This window comes from Littorina saxatilis, linkage group LG10, assembly GCF_037325665.1.
Source record: "Littorina saxatilis isolate snail1 linkage group LG10, US_GU_Lsax_2.0, whole genome shotgun sequence".
Classification (NCBI taxonomy): Eukaryota; Metazoa; Mollusca; class Gastropoda; order Littorinimorpha; family Littorinidae; genus Littorina; species Littorina saxatilis.
In genome coordinates, this window is record NC_090254.1 from 10,548,964 (window position 1) to 10,569,378 (window position 20,415).

Consider the following 20,415-nt stretch of genomic DNA (forward strand, 5'->3'; position numbering starts at 1 on the left):
TACGCGAAATGGGCAAACATTTAGCCGATTACGCGAATTCGTCAATACCGTGAATTCGGCACGACATATACATGTATTTAGAGCCAACTAAGTAGGTCCGGTTTCCATTATTTCAGTTCTATATCTTACACACAAACATGTGTGTTGTTGAAGTTCTAAATAGCTATTGTATGCGATTCCGTGACACCTTCTTTTAATTCTTTTTCTTTCTACTTCCAGGTCAGCTAGCAGCCTTGGGTCATCTAGCAGCGCCCTCTATTACATCAAACCGGAAATAAGCCTGATGTTATTGCTGTGTTTTCCAAGACCTTGTCAAACTGGAGTGAGAGGTAATCATTGCATGTTCGGTGTGCCCTAAATAATTGTCCGAAAATATGATTTTGAATGAAGTGTTAAGCTGACTTCTCTAGAGGTAAGACGGTTTTATTGACAGCTACGCAGTTGTATTTTTCTTTTAATGCATATATTCACGAAAGCATGCAATTGAAAACACGCTTGGTTAAGGCCAAAGCGACGGATGTTCTGTGTGTGTACGTTTGTGTGTGCGCGCGCGCGCGTATATATGTATAGGTTACAACACGAGTGGTTTTTTATATGGCTTGTATTTCAGTCAAGACCCAGCGGATGAATATCATCGGGAGACACGAGCCTTTGGCGAGTGTCTCTCGATTGATATTCCCGCTGGGTCTTGACTGAAATACAAGCCATATAAAAAACCACGAGTGTTGTAATCTGTATATCCCATTCTACCATCAAACACAAAGTGTAGACTACTAGCGGCACTGTTGCGATCTGTGCAGGGTAAAACTGTTGCCAGCGAGACTTAGCCCTTTTGCAACCTTAAACTAAGTGACCGTCGCTGAAAAAATAAAACGAATGAGTGCATCGATAAGTACGCGGTAACACTACTTTCAGACCATTTAAAAGCTTTAAGTAAAGGTTCATAAGTTGCAAGAAAGTAATGAAGTCGAATAGAAATTAATTTAGTTGAAGCGCACAATTCTTTTGTTTTGCGTTTCAGGTCGGCAGAACGGGCGAAACGGGTTTGGGACCCATTTGGCTTACTCGATTCAGAATTGATTCCACGTTGTTTTTCTCGAACGTGTGTAATTAGGCTTATTGACAGAGAAGCAAATCTTAGGGAACAAATATGTAGGTTTAGATTTAACCATTTGCTCCCTATTTGAAATGTATCTACGTGATAAACTGTTTTGCGAGTGTGTTTGCATGGATGAACTTAAACTGGTATGGGTGAGAGGAAAACGCGACCGACACGTCTGTCATCGCCGATTGATTGCATTTTGAAGGAATATGACTGGATTACGGAAAAATATGTGGACTTACTGCAGAGCCAGGCAAAAGAGTAGACTTGCTCGCAAAACACGTGAAACAGCCGATGTTTGATAGCTGAAGGCGCACACCGGCAAAACACACTACCGACAGATTCTCAAAAGTCGTCTGCTAACGATGCAAGGGGAGGGTACTCGTGTTTTTGTTTTGGTTCGCTAGCATCTGGTTATCTTGTAAGTTGAATGTTCGTTTTTTTCGACCTGCATTGCTTTCATAATGAAAGAAACTTTTGCTTATTGCATCTCATACATCAGATCAGTTCTGAGATTCATTTTTGCGTGCAACTGATATGGTTTTCTGAGCCGTGCAATACGATTTTAGAACTTCATACAAATGTGTCACATTGTTCGGCGCGAGCGAGGTCAAAGGTCGGGAGGAAAGTAGTCCTTTGCCCAAATCGGAATCTGCACTATCATATATTTTTTGGAGTCCATGATGTATTTATTGAGCTATAAAAATACAACATATATACCCATACTGAAGTAACAGAGACAAAGAAGGGAGGTCATGGGATATATATATATATATCTGTGTGTGTGTGTGTGCGCGCGTGTGTGTGTGTGTGTGTGTGTGTGTGTGTGTGTGTGTGTGTGTGTGTGTGTGTGTGTGTGTGTGTGTGTGTGTGCGTACGTGCGTGCGTGTGTGTATGCAAGATAACAGGCCTACTACCAATATTCACTGAAATAATGTTCGCCGACTGTCTTTCCGGTATTTCTTCTTGTCTACGTTCATGACTCATTCCATGGGGGTTTTGTTTTGTTATCTTAGGTGAGCTGATGTGGTTAGTTTAATGAACAACAAAATTCATACAGCGTAAAAAAGAGAACGAGAATGGTTTGGAAGGAAATAACTTCCTCTGGATGCCAGATTAATGAGAAGGCAGACACTACATTTTCCTGTTTTTAGATGAGTACATTTAACGTCAAATTTCGAAAAACAAAAGTCTTGCAATGGGCGGCACTATACTCCCGTTGGTAAGTTCAAGCCTTGGCCTACACCTTGTTTTAATATAGCATGTCATATTCGCATGAAAATAAGCAAAGAGAGAGAGGGGGAGTAGAAAGAAAGAAGAAGAAAGAGAGAGAGAGAGAGAGAGAGAGAGAGAGAGAGAGAGAGAGAGAGAGAGAGAGAGAGAGAGAGAGAGAGAGAGACTCGATGACGACGACAGACAGACAGACTGACAGAGAGAGGGCCGGCTAGGACACGGACACTTTCGAACACCGATACAAAGAGGGTCGCCACAAAACTCGGAGAGTAAACCAAAGATCGATTCTACTTTCCCTCGAGTGTTTGTTTGTGAACATTTTCCACAAACTTTTCCGCGGAAAGAAGAAAGATGGACAAAAAGGCAGAGAGAAAAGAACGGGTGAAGACGTGATCAAAAGGCCTCCTGCAAACATTCATCAGAATATCGAGTTCTTTGTGAAAGGGGAAATTGAAATCTGTCGGCACCCAATTGCCTGACGCGTGTGTGCACTGTCAGGAATTCGAGGCTACGAGGATGTCCCAGCATGCAGTCTGGCAGGAAATGGGGCTACGGGGGTGGGGAACGATTGATTTAAAAAGCCGCGGCTCTTCCATCAATCGTGTACCCCCATTCCCCTTTCCATTTCCCTGCAACGGTAGTAGAACTCTCCCTCTCTTCTCCCTCCCTTCAACTCCTACTCGAGCGAACCGGTTGTAGTAGCCCCAGTGCACCACCCCCCACCCCCACTCATCCCCACTTCCTCCAACTCCTACTCGAGCGAAGCGGTAGTTGAAATCTTAATACTCTAGCTTGTTTCGAGTGTTTAATGGTGAGTCTAGACGTCTCGATAGAGTGATCTTCTTTGTGTGCGTGTGTTTGGGCATCCATTAGCCTGTTTATCTTTGTCACAATTACCTCCTTCTACTTATTCTGTCAGGGCATGTTCTTCTTGTCTGTTTGAGTGTCTTTCAGTGCTTGTCGGCGTCGCCACTACTTCCTGGCCCCTTAGTTAATACACTCAGTGTGGATTAGGATGTTTGCTTGTTTGTTAGTTTGTCTGTTTGTTTGTTTGTCTGTTTGTTTGTTTGCATGTTAGTTTCCTTGCCTCCTTGTCCCTGTGTGTCTGTTTGTCTGACTGTCTGATTGTCCCTCTCTCTCTCTCTCTCTCTCTCTCTCTCTCTCTCTCTCTCTCTCTCTCTCTCTCTCTCTCTCTCTCTCTCTCTCTCTCTCTCTCAAGCCTTGTTTTTCCCATTTTTGAATGTGTATATTGTTTTTCCCATTTTTGAATGTGTATACAAAACCATAACCCTTTTCTTATTACTATTTACATTATGTACGTCTGTAAGTAACAATAACCTTGTCAATTTTACTATCTATATTATGTGCGTCTGTATTAAGTGTTTGTATAAGGGACAGGTTGTAAGATTAGGCTTTGCCTAAAACCTCTATCCTTTGGTAATAAAGTTCAGTTTCAGTTTCAGTTTCAGTTTCAGTTTCTCACTCTTTCTCTGTCTGCCTGTTTGTCTGTCTGCGGGAAGAGCTTCAGACGGAAATATTGTTCCTCTGTCACCAGATCATTGCCTCTGGAACAGAACTGACCCTTATGTACATCCCCTCACACACAGGGATCAGAGGCAATGATATGGCTGACAGAGCAGCAAAAGAGTCTGTCACAGATCAAGCAGAATTTCATGACCTCAAATTAACAAAGACGGAAGCAAAACACAAAATGGCCAAAGTTGCCTGTCATTGTGTTCTACTCCAGCAACTAAAACTGTCTTTTTTCGGCTTCTTGATATTATTAAGTTCATTTGTTGTTGTGATTTTTCCCCTCCCGTTTATTTTACTACCGGTGCTCTTCATCATCATCCCCAGACGTTGGTTCGTGCACGTCCGGTGTCAGAGTCACGAATTTAAAGGTCTTCCACTGTGTGTGTGGGCGTGCACGACCACCTTAAGGGCAGAATATACCTGCGCAGTTTCAGCGGCACAGACGACGCACTGCATGTTATTGATGCTGCGATAGGGATTATGACGAGTACTTGGCCTGTTTTCCTTTCACGCAACGTGTCGCGGGCTGGAATAAGCTGCAGTGCGTCGTCGGTCCTGCTGAAGTTACATAGGTGAGCGCCAGGTCAAAGATTGAGTATACGTCTCCGCCGATTTCTGGTGTGTGCATTACAATCTTGCACTGCTACGAGCACATACATCTGCTAATGGAGGTGTGGGAATACGTGGGAGGTTGGGTGGGGGATTGGGTGGGGGGTTGGGGGATAGGGATGGGGTCCACAAGGACAAAATTGATGGAGGCGTGGGGTGAGGGGGCCCGGGTATCTCAGTGGGTAGATAGAGCACTGGACTTGTGATGGAAAGGTCGCAGGTTCGAATCCGGGCCGGGACGGACACGAGTCAACTTTATGTGCAGACCCAGAGACGGTATCCACCTCCCACCCCCGTGTCATCGCAGTGGCACGTAAAAGACCTCGGTCATTCTGCCATAAGTCCAGATGGCTGATACCACCAAAACACGCATACACTTGTGTATCTCATCTAAAGCCGGGTTAACACCCGGGAACATACCCCTAATGGCTTTGCCGTGAGAGCGTAAAACTTGAATTTCTCCCCGGCGTGGGATGGCAAGGTAGGATGGGAGGTCACATGACCGGGTGTTCTACGTCCAGGTACAGTGTCAGAAACTGGCTAAAATGTACAGTTCTTCTCGTATAAAGGATAATGCACACCACCTCAGATAATGTTAACCACCGCTGATCTATCCAGGCGTTTACATTGGATAACATCATTTTTTTTCCACTTAAATACATACAACTAAAAAAGGCACACCGAAAACACAAAAATACAGCCCGGGTACTTTGTGCATATTCAGATGTTTTATTTTGTTTGACTATTCAATTTATTAACAGGCACCAAATGCAATTTGTGAAATTAGTCCATGAAACAAATTCCAGCTTAGCCTAAACAATATCTGGAATTCTAGCATGAATATACGATAGGTTTTCAGTCAAGACGCAAGCGTTTTCCCAAGCGTAAACCTCAATAAAAACAAGTTTTGGAAAACAGCTGAAACGGATGAACAAAATATAATCTATACACTACCATGCTTGCTGAATTAAAAAAAAATCACGAGCAGCTGTTAAGGGATTTTAAGTTGCTTAATGACTGTAAATTATTCCGACGTCAAATGTTTGGTTGAGACGCGCGTCACCATCATAAAGCGCTTAACCGTCCAATTCATTCCGTCGGTGGCTGTGTAACGGCTCATATATAACATATTTATATGTTTTTGGAATCAGAAAATGATGGAGAATAAGATGAACGTAAATTTGGATCGTTTTATAAATTTTTATTTTTTTTTACAATTTTCAGATTTTTAATGACCAAAGTCATTAATTCATTTTTAAGCCACCAAGCTGAAATGCAATACCGAAGTCCGGGCTTCGTCGAAGATTACTTGACCAAAATTTCAACCAATTTGGTTGAAAAATGAGGGCGTGACAGTGCCGCCTCAACTTTCACGAAAAGCCAGATATGACGTCATCAAAGACATTTATCAAAAAAATGAAAAAAACGTTCGGGGATTTCATACCCAGGAACTCTCATGTCAAATTTCATAAAGATCGGTCCAGTAGTTTAGTCTGAATCGCTCTACACACACACACACACATACACACACACACACAGACAGACACACACACACACACACACACACACACACACACACAGACAGACACACACACACGCACATACACCACGACCCTCGTCTCGATTCCCCCCTCTACGTTAAAACATTTGGTCAAAACTTGACTAAATGTAAAAAGGACACAAAATTGAATCGGTCCCGCCATAAAAGGCGGTGTATACAAAAGCACCAATTATCTGTGCTTATGCCATAACCATGGAAAATAATGAGCTGTTTTATCGTCTCTCTCTCTTTATCTCTCTCTCTGTCTCTCTTATGCTTATGCCATTACCCTCGTTAATTCCAGCGTCGCGGACGACGCTGGTATCTGCGGTCGGGAAGACTTTTGAGGAATTTGCCACAGGGCGCCGCCATGTTTTCTGTGCTCGACTGCGAGCAGACCACAGGCACATTACACCCAAAATTCTTGTAGGCATACACAGACGCAACATAGCATATACAGACAATAACACCCACAACACTTCAACTGCATATGAAAGGAATAAAAATAAATCCGCAAATCAGTCGCGCACAATACACCAGTTAGAAAAACAAGGAGTACCAAAGCGGCGTGCAGAAACTAAACTGACTCGGAGACTGAGAAGAAACATTTATCACACGATGTGGATAGCAAACATTAAAATAAAACAGATAAGTCAAGCAAAAAATAAACACAAATATCGAAAACACAATAAACAAAGGTAAAGAAAACAAAAAGAGATGCTTGCCGACAGTCAGTGTGTGTGTGCGTGGTTTGCCGTGTGCGTCAGCGGGGTGTGTGTGTGTGTGTGTGTGTGTGTGTGTGTGTGTGTGCGTGCGCGTGCATGCGTGCGTAGGCTACGTTCTTGCGTGTGTGCGTTCGAATAAGAAAGAAGAGAGAGAGAGGATTGAACAATGAGGTCACGTTCTCTGTCACATGAATACATATACACACACTGAAGGCTACTTCGGACACGAACACTTGCCAACAACTGTGGTTGGACATGCTTTTGAAATGTAATATTTTTTCGACATGATTTCTGGACATACGAATCCCGCTGTGTTGCCTACTGATGTTGCGAATGATGAAGGTTTTGAGTTGACTGACCTTGAGGAGGGATTGCATCAGGCGTTTATCGTCTCAAATTATATCCTTGCTACTTTTCAGGAGTCAACTATTGCCATTCATGGTAACTTGGATAGTCAATGTTTTTATTTGTTTGATTCCCATCAAAGAAACAGAAATGGTAACCATTCTTCAAATGGCGCTGCAGTTTTGATGTCATCAAGTTAATTCCTTTGCAGAATTGATTGATTTTCTCAAAAGCCATTATCAATGTGTTTATCAATTAACACCTGTTCATTTCTGTCCAACTGCAATGCAAACTCAATGTGGAGGAAACAAGGATTCATTACAAACAAGTCATCCCTGTACATCAACAGATTTATGTACCTCAATCAATACTGCTAGTATGAGTGACAGGAATCTAAAAGAAAAAACAACCAAACGCAAATGTACTAGTACTTCTACGACTCGTTTGAATGTAAAACAGAAATGTAACACTATCTGTGACAATGACGGTTCTACGACTCGTTTGAAGGACAGTATAGATCGAACCTTAACACACAACTACGACAATTTGTGTCAGACTTTTTTGAACAGGAAAATATGCCTCTGTTCAACAGTAACCAAAACATGGAAGATATTTTTGAAACTTTACAGAAATGTAACACTAGCCTATCTGTGACAATGTTGCTTTTGAATTGAACCCACATTTGTTGAACAGGAACATTCTCTCCTGTTCAACAAATGTGGGTTCAATTCAAAAGCAAAATTCAAAACACTGAATCTGACGTTTTTGAATCTTTTCTGTCATCTAACTGAATCTGACGTTTTTGAATCTTTTCTGTCATCTAACCCAATTGCTCATGACTTCATCGATCTTGAACATGCCTACTTTTCAAAGAAAGACAGACAAAAGCGAAATCTGCATGTTAGCCATCTGCCTGAAATGGTCAATGCACTTTTGTAAAATTGTCACAGCTGTTATGCACTTTTGTGAAATGGTCAGTGCTGTTGTGCACTTATGCAAAACTTGGTGCTGTGCTGTTAACATTTGAACAAAATGCAAAATGCATTTTGTTCAAATGTTTAGTGCAACTTGCTACTATATAATCGCTGTATGCGCTTTGTGGTAATAATGCACTGTTGTGAAAAGTTTGCGCTAAATGTTGGCACTATGCATCATTGTTGGAGCACCCTCCTGTAGATGCACCATGCTGAAAAATGTACTTATGAATCAAGCATTGACTGAAATAAACAATTTATATATCCAGCACAACATGCAATTCATTAACTTTTGACCCTAACCTTTAACACTTCCCAAAATAAATCTTTGGTGGACATTGCATCGACGCTGTTCATTTTGAATGAACATTTTTCTTGTAACGAATGTGTCATTGTCATTGTCTCTCTCTCTCTCGCTCTCTCTCTTGCTCTACTTCTTTGTTTTATCGCTAAGGTCAGCCATTGTGTTTCAGGTCAGCCAGCATGGACACCAACGTCAGGATGCTGCCACGACGTGTGCGAGTGGACACATGGTCAGTTATAAAAGTCATGACGCTCAACGGGTGTCTCAGACAGGTAATATAAGCGGATATCGCCCGCGACACACGCAGTCAGACTTCTTTCAGACGTTTGACGCGAAACGACTTTTCTTCCGCTTTTACCTGCAACCAAGACCACGATGCATTTGAGATGATAGCGTCGTGTCAGACTGTGTAAAGAAAAGAACTTTCGCCTAAGTGTGGCGACAAGGACAGCAGTGCGCTTCTGACTATGATTGTGCGAGTAAAACGAATGTTCTTGAGACACACATTGTTAAAACTATAACTAATGAACAATCTTTTGGGACACTTACAAAAAAAGTTCTTCAACTTCATGTGACTGAATTGCGATTCAAGAGAGATAGATTATCTACTCAGGAGTGTGTCTGCGGACTTAGGTGTGTGTGTCAGTAGTGTATCTACATACATACTTCGTAGCGAATCTCTTCCTGGTCATTGATTTGGCTAAACCCATCGCAAGAAAAAGAAAACAAAACAGCGTGCGCCCAAGTGAATCCACCCATCCATACGCAAGGAAAACAGCACACTGCGCGAGGGTGTGAATCGACCACGTCGAATTCAAGAACGCAAACAGCGTTAACGCACACCCGTCAGAGTAAAAACGTACCCAACAACGTCTCCCCTCCCCCTACCCCGGCGATGGAACCCCAGGAGGCCAACGGATACTCGGACAACGGAGGAGGAGATGGGGCCACCACCAAAGTCATGGACCCAGCCAGACTGCAGGACGGTCTGACCACTTTCTACTGGTGGTTCCAGGGAGTCCACGGCTACGCCAGCATCGTCATATGCGTCTTCGGGATCGTCACCAACCTTTTCAACGTCACCATTCTCATGCGCAAGGACATGCGGACCCCGACCAACATCTTCCTCATGTGGCTGGCCATCTCCGACATCCTCACCATGGTTCCCTACATCCCCTTTGCTGCCCACTTCTACTGCCCGGCCAACATCACGCCCTTCTCCCACCCGGAGCGGTTCACTTACGGGTGGATCATGTACATGCTGGCCATGGTCAATTTCGTGGCCACCACTCACACCGTGTCCATCTGGATCGGGGTGGCGCTCGCCGCTGTCCGCTTCGTGCAGATGAAGTCCACCAGTCGCGGTCCCGTGGCCAAGGAGCGGCGGATTTATCAGGTTAAGGTGAGTTGGAGTAATGTAATGCATTACAATACAATCAATACAATATCAAATATTACAGTACAATAAAATACGATACAATAAAAACAAACAATACTGAAATGCAATGCAATACAAAATATACACACAAAAAATACAATGTAGAATGCAATGCAATGCAATGCAATGCAACGCAACGCAACGCAACGCAACGCAACGCAACGCAACGCAGCGCAGCGCAAACGCAAACGCAAACACAAACACAATGTAAGATGCGATGCAGAACAATACAATGTAAAATAAAGACAATATCAAATGCAATGCAATACAATACAAAATAGATACAATATAAAATACAATATAATACATAAGGAGCTGAAAATTATAGCAGAATTTGTGCCATAGAAATATCATCATTATCATTATTATGAGTGTTTGTTATTATGCGCACTGTAAGCAAATGATTACCCACATGATGAGAAAATAGATACCAACATGTGCCGGGAGACGAATATTAATATAGTATCATTTTCGAGTAGTTCAGGTTAGACACATGTTTCACTAGAATGGTAGGGCTGAACCCCACAGGCATCAAAATATGATGGTATGTATTATAATAATGATTATTTTGCGTCTGCAATGGTCAATGCCAGTCTGGATTTCTTCTCCGAGATCATTATGTCTGCTGACGACGATAATTTTTGTCTAATGAGCACGACATATATAATTGTCATCATTTTCAATAGTTTTCATTCACAACAAGATCGCGATTCTTTCCTTCGCAGCACGACGCAAATCTTCTGTGAGCTTCCACATTCGATTACTAAGCTTACTACTCACAACTGAAAGCCGAGGGAGTGGAATACCGAGATGAACAAACAGAACTGTGCATCCTCAAACCTGACATATTCATCCCAACATTTTATGAACTCAAAAATACAGAAAGTTACTTTCACACGCCAGCTTTGATTGCCAGTGGTTATCAGCACGGAACCCGTGTTTCAAAGCATGGCTCCCTGTGTTGATTGTGATCTTATTTTCTCACTACCAAAATGATGACAAAAACGATGTTTGGTGGTTTGTTGTCAGACCAGCTTTTTTTGTCGGTCCTCGGGGGGCATATCGACTTTTGTTTCATATTTATTGACCGCGGCCTTCGGCCTTGGTCAATAAATATGAAACAAAAGACGATTATGCTCCCCCTCGAACGACAAAAAAGCTGGTCTGTCAACAACCCATCAAACATCTTATAATGTCGGGATAAAACATGTGCGTCATATGGATCGTTGTATATCATTTTACGAGGTTTATAAGTAGTGTAATCCGTATAGCATATGCGATGTCGTTGTCATTGTATTCTTGAACTCTGTGGACTTTTTGTTTACTTTAACTACCACTTTGGTGAATACTGTAAGTTATTTGACCAACCACGACCGATTCTATATAGGTGACCTGCTAAATACTTTGCGGTCAGGCTAGGATCCGTTTTGTTTATCACTTCAAAAATAACCGACAAACTAAAATAAAATGTTCTATGGAATGACTCTTTCTTTTATTTTTTGTAACATGTTAAAATTACTGCAAAGTAAATTGGGATGTTGGGGATGTTAGTGTTGCTTAAGATATTGTCTTTGATGTTTATTGGCCTACCAGTTCGGACAACTCTCAAGACATTTTTGGGAACTATTCAAAGGCTAATTCAAAATGTCAATATTGTCGATCACTCTCTCGAGCGTCGCACGAACAAGGGAAAATTAAGCTCGAGTACTTGGTAGATTATCCCGAACAGCTACGAAACGGTGCATAACGCATCTTATTGCAGAATAATTTCCAAACAGAAACACTGCTACCGTTCCAAATGCAACACCTCAAAAGCTAAGGCCAAAAATAAAAAAAGTGTGGTTACGGTAACATAGCCAAAAAAAATAGGGTAGGAAGGTAGGCAATCACTTTTTTTTTTTAAACTTTTTTCCTAATGTGTACAAATTAAACCTACTTGACAGGGAAATAAGTGTGCGACTCGGGCGCTTTCGCTTTCATTGCGTTTTCTGCACTCGTTTACTTGGGGTTTTTTGGTATTTTTTTGACAAATGTAATAAAAAGTTATAGGGTCGGCCCAAAAAAATAGGGTAGGTCGGGTTACCGTAACCACACCTATTTTTTTTTAGGCCTAACTAAGTATAACTACCTGTACTACGTCGGTGAAATCGTGGGACCTCGTAAGTGACTTGGCACCAAGAGTCACTTACAAGATCCCACCGACGACTATTTTTTAACTAAATGTACAAACAAACGCATTTCTACCTCTAAACGCCATCTAGCAATCTTCTCTCATCTCTACTACCAAAACAACAACAAACAAAAAAACCAAAAAAACCAGAGCTTTCTCAATTCGTCCACAACACATCGAGATGATGATGCTGCTTCCTGTTCTTAAGGCCTTTGTTACTGTGCCTATTAAGGACTAGATGATAGGATACGATAGCAACAACACATCAGCAATCTTCTCGCATTTCTACTACCAAAAAATAATTTTAAAAAACAGCTCTCTCATTTTTTCCACAACACATCAAGATGATGATGCTGCTTTTTGACCTTTGGTGATGTGTCTCTTAAGGACTAGATGATAGGATACGATAGCAACAACACATCAGCAATCTTCTCGCATTTCTACTACCAAAAAATAATTAAAAAAACAGCTCTCTCATTTTTTCCACAACACATCAAGATGATGATGATGCTTTCTGACCTTTGTTGATTTGTCTATTAAGGACTAGATGATAGGATACGATAGCAACAACACATCAACTAAAACTAGTGTTCTTGTATATGTGATTGTGTGCAGGTGGTGACGCTGGCGATCTACGTCCTGTCTTGCGTGGTGCTCATCCCCAACTACATGACAAACAAGCTGGAGAGGGTGGAGCGCGACAACGTCAGTTTCTACGCCATGGAGGACATCAAACTGGCCACCAACGAGACCAAGAACATCACCATCATCAACGTCGTCACCTACGCCGTGGTGGCCAAGATCATCCCCTGCATCCTCATCCTCGTCTTCAGCGGGTCCTTGGTCTACACGCTGACGCTGAAGGGCAGGAACCGCCGGAGGAGGCTGGCCACGTCCTCGTGCTCCAACAACTCCAAGTACTCCCGGCAGGCCACCACGACCAGGATGCTACTCGTGGTTATCATCCTCTTCATCATCACGGAGCTGCCTCAGGGGATTCTCATCCTGCTCAGCGCGTCAGTGCCTGGCTTTTACACCGAGGTGTACTTGAGCTTAGGTGACCTGATGGACTTTATCGCGCTGCTCAACAACTCCATCAATTTCGTTCTCTACTGCATCATGAGCCAGCAGTTCCGTCTGCGTTTTGCTCAGATGTACCTCCGTAGGAGAGTCCGGCTGAAGGCAGTCAACAGTGAGACCATGACGAACTCGGAAAAGCTTATCTTGCGGGAACCTTTCACTAGGACGACAGGGGCGGAGTGATGTGTGTGAGAGAGAGAGAGAGAGAGAGAGAGAGTGTGTGTGTGTGTGTGTGTGTGTGTGTGTGTGTGTGTGTGTGTGTGTGTTGGGTGAGCTGTGTGTGAATAGACTCTCATTTGCTTACAAAACGCTCTCGCGTGCGATCGTAACAGTGAACTAATGTGACTGGATTCTCCTTTGCCAACGAAACGTGACATTGGGTGTAATGACTCGATCCCGATTGTTACAACACGTTTAACTTGTGCGATTGTGACGTGGGTCGGGGTAATGATTCCATCACTATGGCTACGAAACGCTCTTCTTGTCGGAGTGTGCGACAAGAATTGCAATGTGATTCCCTGTACTTCAGACGTGACACCTGTGTTAAGAGCACCCGAGCTTTGATAAGGCGTTCCCTTTTACGGTACTTAAGTGGCTGGCGGGTAAGATAAGTAGGGCTCAGAATCTTCGAGTCGCATGAGGGGGCCCGGGTAGCTCAGGTGGTAGAGCACTGGACTTGTGATCGAAAGGTCGCTGGTTCGAATCCGGGCCGGGACGGACACAGGTCAACTTTATGTGCAGACCCAGAGACGGTATCCATCTCCCACACCTGTGTCACCACAGTGGCACGTAAAAGACCTCGGTCATTCTGCCATAAGTGCAGATGGCTGATACCACCTAAACACGCATACACTTGTGTATCTCATCTAAAGTCGGGTTAAAACCCGGGAACATGCCCCTAATGGCTTTGCTGTGAAGGGGTAAAACTTGAATTTCTCTCGAGTCGCATGACATTTTTTTAACTTTTCAAGCGTCCATGCCTTTATCCCATCCTCCAACCCCTACCCTTTCCCCTGTTGCTGTATTCTTACAAAAAACAAAGCCAACGTCACTTGCATGCATACACTCACAGCTGAAATGTGCACAAAATCCCTCCATTCCAGAAATGGCCTCAGTATCGTAATATCCCCTATTTTGCCTTTGTTCCGTCCTAATAATTATCGGATGCGAGAGATGATTATGATCACCGTGATCATTGTCACTACGATACACAGAGAATTGACAGAAATTGTGTGAGTTAAAGCGAACGCTTCGAGAGCAACGCTAACGGAAGCATGACCCTGTTCAGTTCAGACATGTGTGAAGTGTTTGCGTTGATAATCTGACGTCACTCGGCCTTTTACTGTGACGTCCTTGAAAAATACTACTTATGACGGCATCTCCTGCAGCGCTGACTTTATTTGTCCTTTCACTGATTTCCGACTGAACAATTTATCAATAACGTCTCTATTTAAAGACGTTGAGACAGAAAGTGGTGAAGCATGTGAGGATGAAGACAGCTGACGTCACTCTCCATTTCCGTGACGTCAATTAGATCAGACACTGCATTTGATTGACATGTCTCTTTGAAGGAGGGGACCCTTATGCCGGTGTAACACGAAATTTGTACTCCACGAAAAATTTACTCCGGAGTAAATATTTCGTACGAAATTCTTACTCTGAGTACACTTTTCGTACGAGAAAAGAACTCCCCAAGGCACGAAAAAATTACTCCCTCCACGAAATTTTTACTCCACGTTTTTTTTTACCAGTAAAAATCTTGTACGCAAAAATGGGATGAGGGCGAAGAGATAATGCCAATAAGTGATCTCGCGCACACGAATGTCGCGCTACCCTCCTTCCACCCCTTCCACCACCAAGACTAACAGGGGACAAGGGAGTAAAAATTTCGTACACCTGGCATGGGAAGTTAAATTGCTCGTGTTGGGGTGAAGTAATTTATTCGTTATTTATTCGTCAGGGGAGTAACATTTTTGTACGAAATGTTTACTCGGAACTCACCTGTCTTGGGGAGTAATTTTCTCGTGCAATGGGGGAGTGCTTTTTTCGTAAAGGGAGTAACTTTTTCGTACGAAATGTTTACTTCGGAGTAAAAATCTCGTGGGAGTAATTTTCTCGTGTTACACCGGTGGGATTCGTTGTTAGCAACATTGTGCGCTAAAGAAAACGTACACTGTGATCGATCTAAACTGCTTTGTTGTCTACTGCCAGATGTTTTGTTATGTGTGACTGTACTCCCATTAATTTTGTTGATTGGCTTGTTGATCTCTAACAGTACCATGTGAGCCGTGTAATATGATTTTCTGATGCTAGCATGATTGACACACATCATCGGAAAGGGAACAAATTAACAAAGCTTAAAGACGCAAAACACGTTTAGCTGCACAGAAGGCTTTCTACACAAAGAACAATACCACAGATGGCCTGCTGAAAAATAAGGATGTGTTATTGACAACAGGATATTAAAAGATATGTGGGCGAGCAAAGCAGAAGGTGTTCGGGGGATTTTTTGTTTCTCCAGCTAATGTTCACAGATAGTTCGACCCAACGGTCTTTTAAGTGAACAGACAAACATATATTCACTCAAAACTTATCTTGATAGAATCAGTTTTCGCCCACTCGTCAGGAAGCCGAGCGAATGAATGATTGTTTGATGAAATGAATGACGTAGAAAGGGAATGACGTCAGCGTCGAAAATAAGACAAGGACAAATTAAAAATAAAAGACAAAGATAACGTCATTCCTTTTCTACGTCATTCATTTGATCATGCAATCATTCATTCGCTCGGCTTCCTGAGGATATGTGTGAATATTTGTTTGTCTGTTCACTTAAAAGACCGTTGGGTCGAAATATCTGTGAATGTATTGTTTTGTCAATAACAAACGTTCCAACAACCTACCTTTCTTGTTTCTTTATTCTGAATTTTGGAACGTTGGCAGTCTCTTTGTTTTTGGATTTATTTTTTCCAGCTAATGTTCGTCATATTTGCCTGTCAAATACCTCGACGTTCCGATCATAATGAAGTTCAATGACCACGCTTAAGTTCTACTGCGTCTTGGTCTCCGGAATGTTGATGTGACTAGCAGGAACCAATTTGTCGTTGCTTTTTGTTCAAGGAAAAGAATTCAGCAATTTTGCAGGCCGTTGACTGCGGCATTAGCAAGATCTAGATGTGGCACTTTTCAGTACGTTTATGGGAACGAGTACGGGTAACGTCATCAAATCTAGTTTTTACGTCACGCGTTTGCCAATAACTATCTGCAGTCTTGGTGGGAGCAAAACAACGTATGATTTGGAACATTGGAGAGAAAAAAGCGAGTCACGGGTGACGCAATATCTACACGTACACGTACAGGACTTTGCTACAGGTTTGATTATCTAGAACACTGTATTGTCTCAAATTTGCCTTATCCATTTATCGAGTAATCATGTCGATTATTAGCATTAAAAGAAACGGACATACGTGTTAATTGGGACGTAATAACCTGAGATGGCGAAGCTTATGAACGGTTGCATGGATTGTTAAGGGTACAAGATGTGTTGCTTATAATTGCTTGTCAACTTTGTTTGCGCTGTACAGTTGTCAAGTCTTTCGTAATTGTTTGTAGTGGTATTACCGGGAGGAGTTTCAGGGCCGGATCTGGGGGGGGGGGGGGGTCCTGGGGTTCCGGAACCCCCCCCCCCCCCCCCCTGGCCATCCAATGTACCTCTCAGAGAAAATAAAAATGTGGACTTTGGAACCCTGCCTTCAGTTGAACCCCCCCCCCCCCCCCCTCAAACGAACTTTGTCCGGCCCTGAGTTTTGAAGCTACTTGTTCTCAAATGAACGGACAAGTTACACGTGGATTGCGGCACACACGTTTATCACATTAAATCTCAAAATAATACCTTTTTCAACAAGTTTTAAAAAAGTGTAACGGAGTACCAAATGTGACTTACCCTGATCACGGGGTCAAATGTAACCGAGTGCCCCTTTCTTTCCAAACTCAGGCAATCAAACAAACGGACACAGGTTAAATTACCAGGTTCTTTATTTCCATATGATGGTGAGGGGAAATGTGTGGGAAAACAGGGGTTTACCTTCAATACAAAACTTCCAATGTGTTACTCTTTTAAAACTAAAACAAATCAAAACCGGTTGAAAACGACGTTAAACACCAAATAAAGAAAGAACAAACCAAAACAATACTCTAAATCCTTTACTCCAGAACTATACTCTAGATCCTCACTCTAGAACTATACTCCAGAACTATACTCTAGATCCTCACTCTAGAACTATACTCCAGAACTATACTCTAGATCCCCACTCTAAAACTATACTCTAGAAAAAGACAAAGAAAACGATAAAACTCTAATCTAAACCAAACGAAGTCTAAAAAAAACCAACCTAAAAACAATCACCCCAAAAACCAATCTAACAAAACCTAATTAAAACCTCGTCTCCTGAACCTAACTGGAATCTAACTGAAATCTAACTGAACCCCTCTAACGAAACCTAACTGAACCCCTCTAACGAAATCTAACTGCACCCCTCTAACGAAACTTAACTGCACCCCTCTAACGAAACCCCGTCGCACATTCCGCCATTCTGTAAATCACAAAATGCACGTCATAAGCATACATAAACAACTCAACAATTTCAACCACCACAAACTAAATCCTTTAACAACAACAACAAAACACATAATTCCTTCCAAATAACATGCCTACAATACAGTTCTCTCAAACACTCAAACGGTTTTCTAAAACATTCAATAAACAAAAGTTTTCCCGAACATTCAACTCACAAAACAATTTACTTGAACATTCAAATAAATCCTCCCAAAGCAGGTCACAACCCGCATACTTTAACGCTGTTTTACCCATCATATAACAAGAATAGCATATGAATAACATACCCGTCTCAGAAAAGTCACATTACTGTTCCCTTTCTGCTCGTAGCAAACCTGCCACGCGACCGCTCACTGGATACGTCTGTTCTGTTTGAAGCACCAGCGAAAAGAAATTGCCCCAACTCACAACATCCCGCGTGCCTACGTCACAAGGTTAAAACAAATTCAACTCAGAGGGGTGTCGGGTACCGAAAAGCGATCATTTTACCTGTGCAAATTAAAGGATCGGCTCTTCTGCCAGACCATTTCAATACAGACAAAACACAGTCTCGGAAACCTTGATGGATCCCCGATAGTACAGGTTTGAATCCTCGATAGCACAGAGGTACCACGAGTTCACAAGTTCAAGCGGATGCGCAAACGTACATGTGTACCGTAACTGTCGTTCAGCCACAAGTTCACAAAAGAAAAATCTGTGACGACGTCTGAAGAGAGGAGACAACGGCTGGCAAAAACAGGTCAAACTTACGATATTCGGTATTTTTTCTGAAATACTTTTTTGGGGTCTTTTTTCACGGTTTTTTTCTTGATGGTCTGTTTGCTGTTTGTTTGGTTGTCTTAGACGTTGTCTCTATGATCAGTAATTGTCAAGTTGTTATTTACACCTCGTCTAAATCAGATAAGCTTATAGTACATCTCTATATTTTGATCTTTGCTAAATGAATGTGAACTTGTCCACTGTCTGTGCCAGTAAATGGGATGTAAGTTTCTGGCTGTTTATTTCATCATTTCCTTTTACACTACACATCTTTGTAGTCTGTAACTATAATTGGTCGCATGTACTTTACTCTGCGTTTGGGAAAACTTGGGAAAATGGACTGGCCATTTTTTCAGGTTGGTAACGTTTGGACAATTTGAGGATGGTTTTAAAGAGATTGCGAATTCCAGAGATACAGAGGAGTCGGTAATTGTGTCTCAATTTAATGAAATTCAGCATGTTCGGCTTCGTTTCAAAACTGAATGCAGCTTGCATAGTGCCGCTCATACCATCATGAATCGTATGGATAACGAAGACAAGACAGATGAGTTTATAGAACGTTAAATCATTAATAAAAAAAACATATTCACTTGAACCCCAGACTATCTAATGACATGATTACTTAGATTAAATTGTTTTTCACTTTCCTTCAAAGATACACTATGAAAAATAATATTTATGAACAATGCGGTACTTAGCTCCGATTGTTTTATTCCTTCAAAGATACACAACGGACAACTAATGATTAAACATTGACCGCTTAGCTTCGATTGACGGGTTTGTACCTTCAAAGACTGCAGGAAATAAAATGGCTAAACAAACTCACAATTATGGCATGGATTGAATGATCTAGTGCTGCGTAGAACTAGTTGAAATGAACAAAGATGTATAGTGTACGTTGTCCTCGTCTCTTTCAAGTCACCTCTCTTTTGTTTTGTTGTTTTTCTTACGAAATGTTTTTACACATCAGACTTCACATTCATGCATATGTATAAATCCATGTGATAAGGTATTCACTTCGTTGCTTATGTTCATGATGCCTGTCATTTGAATCAACATGGTACGACTGCTTTAATTAAAATGGAACATCAAACAAGACAATAATGTAATGTAACACATCACAAACGAGAAAGTGAGAGGGAGGAGGGGGGGAAGGGCGGCGGGGGGGCTGGCCGGGTTATGAATGATACATGCATGAGCAGAAGGTGTTTGGGAAACGGGGGGGAAGGGGGGGGGTAGAAACATACGGACAGACTGATGATAAAGAGAGAATTAGACAAATAGAGAAGTACTTAATACTCTGTTCATTCAACTGGGGAGAGAGAGAGAGAGAGAGAGAGAGAGAGAGAGAGAGAGAGAGAGAGAGAGAGAGAGAGAGAGAGAGAGAGAGAGAGAGCCATTCATCATAACTGCAGTAAGAAATCGACACATTACCACGGGAATGTGAATCCGTTTGCCTTAAGAATAATGATCGGTGAAAAATGTTCACATGATCAAAAATGTGTAAATTGTGGCCTCATCATGAAGAACAAATGTCCGAAATTGTCTATAGTTGTTGGTTTGTGTTAAAAAGAGGTATACTGTTATCATTTACTTTGACAATGACATTCAAATGGTTGTTATATGTCAGTTGTGGATATGTGTATGCGGTAATAAACTGAACAAAGTGAACTTGAGCTTCTAATGTGTAATTGTTGTTGTTGTTGTTGTTGTTTTTGTTGTTGTTGTTGTTGTTGTTGTTGTTGTTGTTGATGATCAAGTATTGAAGTATTAAACGAAGTATGGCTAAACCGCTTCTGCCCATCTACGTGCCAACGTACGTGCCAAAAGAATCTAATGAATATAATTATGGCACCAAGAAAAGGAACAAAGACTTCTTTTCGACACCTTTGGATATGGGAAAGCCAAATATTCTGCTACAAACAAATTGTTTCTTTCAAAAATCAGTTTTTTGTTTTTGTTTAACACAACGCTGCAGACCCCCCGCGGGT

General features: G+C 42.0%; 1 protein-coding gene across 1 annotated transcript; it reads left to right on the forward strand.

Annotated features, from left to right (window-relative positions):
• Nucleotides 1-209: 209 nt before the first annotated feature.
• LOC138978158 (G-protein coupled receptor dmsr-1-like) lies at nucleotides 210-13,268 on the forward strand. The gene is made up of 3 exons (XM_070350819.1): nucleotides 210-329; nucleotides 8,535-9,767; nucleotides 12,589-13,268. Exons 2-3 carry the CDS (start codon nucleotides 9,261-9,263, stop codon nucleotides 13,234-13,236), a joined length of 1,155 nt encoding a protein of 384 aa, XP_070206920.1. The 5' UTR covers nucleotides 210-329; nucleotides 8,535-9,260; the 3' UTR covers nucleotides 13,237-13,268.
• The last annotated feature ends 7,147 nt before the right edge of the window (nucleotides 13,269-20,415 follow it).

Coding starts and splice junctions, on each gene's coding strand:
- LOC138978158 (XM_070350819.1), top strand. CDS start 9,261: ATGGAACCCCAGGAGGCCAACGGATACTCGGACAACGGAGGAGGAGAT. Junction 9,768..12,588: donor GGCGGATTTATCAGGTTAAG/GTGAGTTGGAGT, acceptor GATTGTGTGCAG/GTGGTGACGCTGGCGATCTA.